This window comes from Montipora foliosa, chromosome 9 (assembly GCF_036669935.1).
Source record: "Montipora foliosa isolate CH-2021 chromosome 9, ASM3666993v2, whole genome shotgun sequence".
NCBI lineage: Eukaryota > Metazoa > Cnidaria > Anthozoa > Scleractinia > Acroporidae > Montipora > Montipora foliosa.
The window spans coordinates 49,168,024-49,173,023 of NC_090877.1; the positions used below are offsets into that span (position 1 = coordinate 49,168,024).

General features: G+C 38.9%; 1 protein-coding gene across 2 annotated transcripts in view; it reads right to left on the reverse strand.

Moving 5' to 3' along the window:
• Positions 1-5,000, reverse strand: part of LOC137970685 (probable cysteine desulfurase) — a 39,987-nt gene that overhangs the window by 3,805 nt on the left and 31,182 nt on the right. For both annotated transcript variants that reach the window (XM_068817218.1, XM_068817219.1), the window contains exons 15-19: positions 4,809-4,853; positions 3,525-3,636; positions 2,346-2,498; positions 467-520; positions 1-159 (exon numbers count right to left, since the gene is read on the reverse strand). The exon at positions 1-159 is cut by the window's left edge and continues 97 nt beyond it. In XM_068817218.1, coding sequence (XP_068673319.1) covers positions 1-159; positions 467-520; positions 2,346-2,498; positions 3,525-3,636; positions 4,809-4,853 — 523 coding nt within the window. The remainder of the gene's footprint in view (positions 160-466; positions 521-2,345; positions 2,499-3,524; positions 3,637-4,808; positions 4,854-5,000) is intronic.

A 5,000-nucleotide genomic window follows, 5' to 3' on the forward strand; every position in this document is an offset into this window, starting at 1 on the left:
CCTAAATGGCAGTTTAGTGCGGACAAGAGGGGCCTTGGGCTTGTGTACTAGCGTTTCAGCCGCCAAGTAAAACTGCGCTTCATTAGGTTGTAAAAACCAGATCAACTGGTTTTTATCATCTAAAAACTCGACCGTTTCGTCGTGCCAAGTGTTGATTTCCTGTTATGGAAAAGAGAGCAACTAGTTACTTTTTAAGTATGTATGAGCTTTCCATACTAGTCACACTGTAACCAAATGCAGCATGTATAAGATTGCAGGTATGACGGATGTTTTCGCGAGTGAAGACATTTTGGAAACCTCTTTCTGAAGCCACTGAATCTGCAGACATTCACGAAAAAACAAAAAGATTCTTTAAAAAACCAACCACCTTTGCTACTAGCTGATTTATCGCTCACCAATAGCGAACTCAATGCAACGTTAATGAGTACATGTTTATGATTACAGTTTTAAACTGTTGTCATCCTACCTTATTTAACTCAACTGCATTTTCCAAGGTTCTCTTCGCAGACTGAGCTATTTCCTGAAAATACGAAAGACCAAATTACTCTCAAATTACTATCGAGCCGATAGTTAATTGTACAACTTAAACTTTTGAAAAAAGATCATTCAGACTCTGAAAAGGTCCACTTCCGTTTTACATAAAATGCGTCATTTTGATGGTTTTGTGTCGTTTGTCCTTCGGCGTATATTAACGAAGATAAGGAAGGCACTTTCAGACCATTTTCAGAAATCGCTTTGATAACTTTTGAATTTGGTAATTTTCCATTTTTTTAGCTTCCGTTTTTCGTTACTCAACTGCTAAATGATCTCACGGTCCGTCACAGTGAACAATGCCAAGTATAAACTCTATGAGAGCAGCTTTAACGACAAGTAAATATCGGACGCAACTATGAGGGAATTTTTCGATTGGCATTGTTTTTGTTTTGTAGTGCGGGTGCCGTTCCTCTCTACATGTATGTACATTACGCATGCGCATGGCCATACACCTTCGCAGAAATTTTGTCAAGGCTTGTCAGTGTTAAAGTGCCCCTAACCCTTCAACTTAGTTTTTGGGGGTAGATTTTGACATCTTTCAAGAACTCATTTTCGAAAAAAATTTTCACAAATATTGAATTCTTATTTTTTTACGAGCGCTTGAAGTTAGTGAAATTTGTAATTTTCTGCGCGCTTTAAGACCCGCTGGACAAATTATTCTCTCGTACTCGTTAGGAACAAGCCAATGAGAAGCGTCTGATATCTAATTTTTTTTTTTTAACTGTGACGTAAGAAAAGGACACCATTCCATAACATAAGAGAGCGAGTTCGAAGATTATTTGTGAATAATTACAATTGGTCTGAAAATATGTCGTCTTCCAAAGAGTTTTCCGAATCAAATACGGAAGAGTATCTTTCGGACGATTCGGAATGCCTGGATTTTCAAGAAACAGAGACGGAGAAACGAGAAAACCAAGAACTTCTATGAGAAAGTTCGACTGCCGACAAAGAATCAGACAGCGAATTGCAAGCCTACATGGACGAGCCTGTCACTGATGAAGAATGGCTCAAAAATTATAGACAACAGCAAGAAGAAAAAAACAAGCAAGAAGAAGTTCTTAAGAAGCGGCTAGCAGACAAACCAGCGGACTTCAGCCCACGGATCGCTATCAGAAGGAATCTTATGCATGCCGATTCCTTTCTGTTTATGGTTAGAGTTGCTGCAGCCATAAACCACGCACTTTTCAACCATTTTCTCTGTGTTCTCCGCTAATCTTCACACATCCCATCAACTCAAGCTTGCCCGATGTCCTTTTCTTACGTCACGCTCGATACTTTGGCCGAGTGGGGGACTAATGCGAACGATAGGTGAAAAAATAGTCAAGACCACCTCCACTTTCAGCGCTCGTAAAAAGAGCCCGGATTCAATATTTTTGAAATTTTTTTCGAAAATAAGTTCTTGAAAGATGTCAAAATCTTCCCCCAAAAAATAAGTTGAAGGGTTAGGGGCACTTTAAATTAAGAACGGCGTGTAACGGAATTCTAAGATATTATATGGGAGACCGATGATACAGTGTAAACAGCAGTGTTAAGTCTATTTATGACTTCACGCATGCGTTAGGTCTAGCCAGGTCGTTGGGTTGCTGTTCGTGACCGTCGCAAGTCTGTCCTGCGAGAACAAAGTTTTGTAAAAACGTAACGTAACACATTAAAAAAAGGACATCAATTTCTTGTTTGGTTGTTTTGTAATCCTATAGTATTCATACAAACAAATACAAATGCCCCTAGGAAGTTTGTCACGGAATATTCTTTAGTATTGAGTTAGCTTTGCGATCTCGGCACATTCATAGCATGTTAAGTTCACCGCTTACCTCAAGAGTGACGTCATAATCTGTCGGTGCAGCGGCGCTAATTATTCCGCCAATCTCGTCATACGAGACATCGTGAAGACTGAGGACTCTTCGTATTTTATCTTTATTAAAATCTCTGTGTTCCCAGGAACCCGTGTGTGGATCAAATCGATACTGCCCCACAAGAAACATAAGGCATATTACGGTTGAACTCGCAAATAATACATATTGAACTGTTTACAGAATCATTTTAAGCCAGCCGTCTACTGTGCTGAGGGGTTCAGTCGCCATAGATCTTCCTTTTATTTGTGCAAATGATTAATGGATTTGGATGGCTTCAAATTTCACCTTAACTACGCAGACCATCATCTACAAGTAGGTTAGCTGGCTTTTCGGCACACTTTCATTGAACTGCATGATCACGACCACATGATCAGGCCCCAGTTGTTCAAAAGGTGGATAACGCTATTCACCGGATAAATCAGTATCTAGCGGATAAACACTGGCAAAACCAATTGAGTTATCCAGTGGTTAGTGCTTTATCCGGCGGATAGCGTTATCCACCTTTCGAACAACTGGGGTCAGGATTTTAAAATGACATCGCAGCCTTTTGAAGCCAATCAAAATCCTGGAAGAAATAGCCACGGCTCAGGTTCTGGGTGCTACTTTGTCAGTTAGGTTGGGCAATCTGATGATGAGGAACTTTAATTTTTGTCCAATGAATTTTTTTCTTTGCTTTCACAATTAATTAATCTCTCGCAATTGATCGAACAAGTAAGAGATATTATCAGTAAACGATGATACAATTCTATCTCCAAGCAGCCATATAATGGCGAGATAGGACGCAGCTCTTTAAAACCTCTAATTTCATTGGATCCCTTTAGGACGCGGCTCTATTGTTTTTAGGGTTAGGGTCCATTCTTTCTTTTGTATCGTTCTTTGTGTCCATTGTTTTCTGAACCAATCCCGAGAGCCGTTGTAATAGCTGCGTACTGACCCTATAGTGTTCTGTTTACATCAACAGAGTTCTAGTCCGTTTGAGAAAGGCTTATTTGGTAAGGTAATCATAGTGAAAGGTGATCTTTCTCGAGTGAAGACACCATCTTATGTTTTCGTGTAAAGTCATTGTTTCCGCGCGAAAGATTGCCTGTTATTTCATTGTTGATCATATAATAAGTGAAAATGTATATTTTTGCTGACCTGTGGTAATAATTTCCACCCATGCGTGGCCACCATGTCTACTGCCTCCAACACAAAGTCAACAGTCTCCTCGTCCATGAAGAAAGGCAAGTTAACTCTAACAAAGCCAGGTCTAAAAAAAGAAAAAAAAAACACAATAGAGCAGCTTTACTTACTATCAATCAAAGGTAACCGTGCGTTTTTCTAGCTCAGGTAACGACTGTTTTTTTCTTTTTACACATTTGCAATGACTTAAACTCTACAGTAACTCCAATGATAACAATACATGCAAGTTTACAATGCAACAATACTAGTTTACGGCTCTACTATACAACATTACTCTCTAATAGAACTAATGGTAACAAGAACGGCCTTTTAATTATAGACCTCTTTCATAATGGCGACCAAGTAAATTATTCTTTTGTTTTAATGCTAATAAGCCCTACTAACCTCGCTACGACGAGCAAATTTCAAAAGAATACTTGTTTTAAAACGAGGGCAGTAGGTTTAATTAACATAAATACAAAAGAATGTAAAGTTGGTCGCCATTTATGAAAGTGGTCTATATGTATGTAGCAACCTCAATGGCAGGAATATTTAAAAAAAGAAGAAGAAAAAAAACAAGACAAAACGCAAGCACAGATACCGGGTTTTTTTTTTATTCAGGTAACGACTTTGGGAGTTCGAGATTTTTATTTGTAGCGCTGAGTTGACTATTGAATTGCCATAACCAGAACGAATAGCGTGAGTCTAGTCTCGACTAGTCTATTTCATAACGCTCACTGATTCAATCATTTAATTCGAATTTGGGGTAGTTTTCTGCTTTTTAATTCTGCGCCCAATGAATGATCCTTCAATAGACCATATTCGTATTCTCGGTATTGGACTGGAACTAGCTTGCAATGGAGGCTAATGCGGGGGAATATATTAAAAAGTATTTGCATTTGAAAAGATTCCCCCGCATTAGCCTCCATTCCAAGCTAGCTGCAGTCCAATACCGAGAATACGAATATGGTCTATTAAATTATCAATACGAGGAGCTCATGCGTCAATCAAAAGTTGGACTCTTTTCAAAATGATGTGGAAATCCGCGGCATCGTGGACTTTTCGTGAAATGGAAGACAAGGAAGTGATTTGGGAAGTGATCTTTTTACGATCTCACAGAGGTATTCCATTTGTATTTGTGATTTTAAAAAAGTACTTTATGGTGGTGGTGGAGGATTCGAACAGACCGTTGCCTAAACACAGGGCTCGATCACATGTGACATTATTCCTTATTTTCAGGGTTTGTGATTTTGTTCTTACTTCATTATTTCCAAAGGTTTCTTGCAAGAAACTTCTACATCTTCCCTGAAACACATAGAAAGTTAAACTGTAACATAATGTTTTCATTGCATGCCTCCTTTTCTAATGCCTTTTTACCTCACTGGTCTCAGTTGTGGATAAGTAACTCAAGTGGGGCCGTGCACCAAACACATTTGCGAAACTACTATCCCT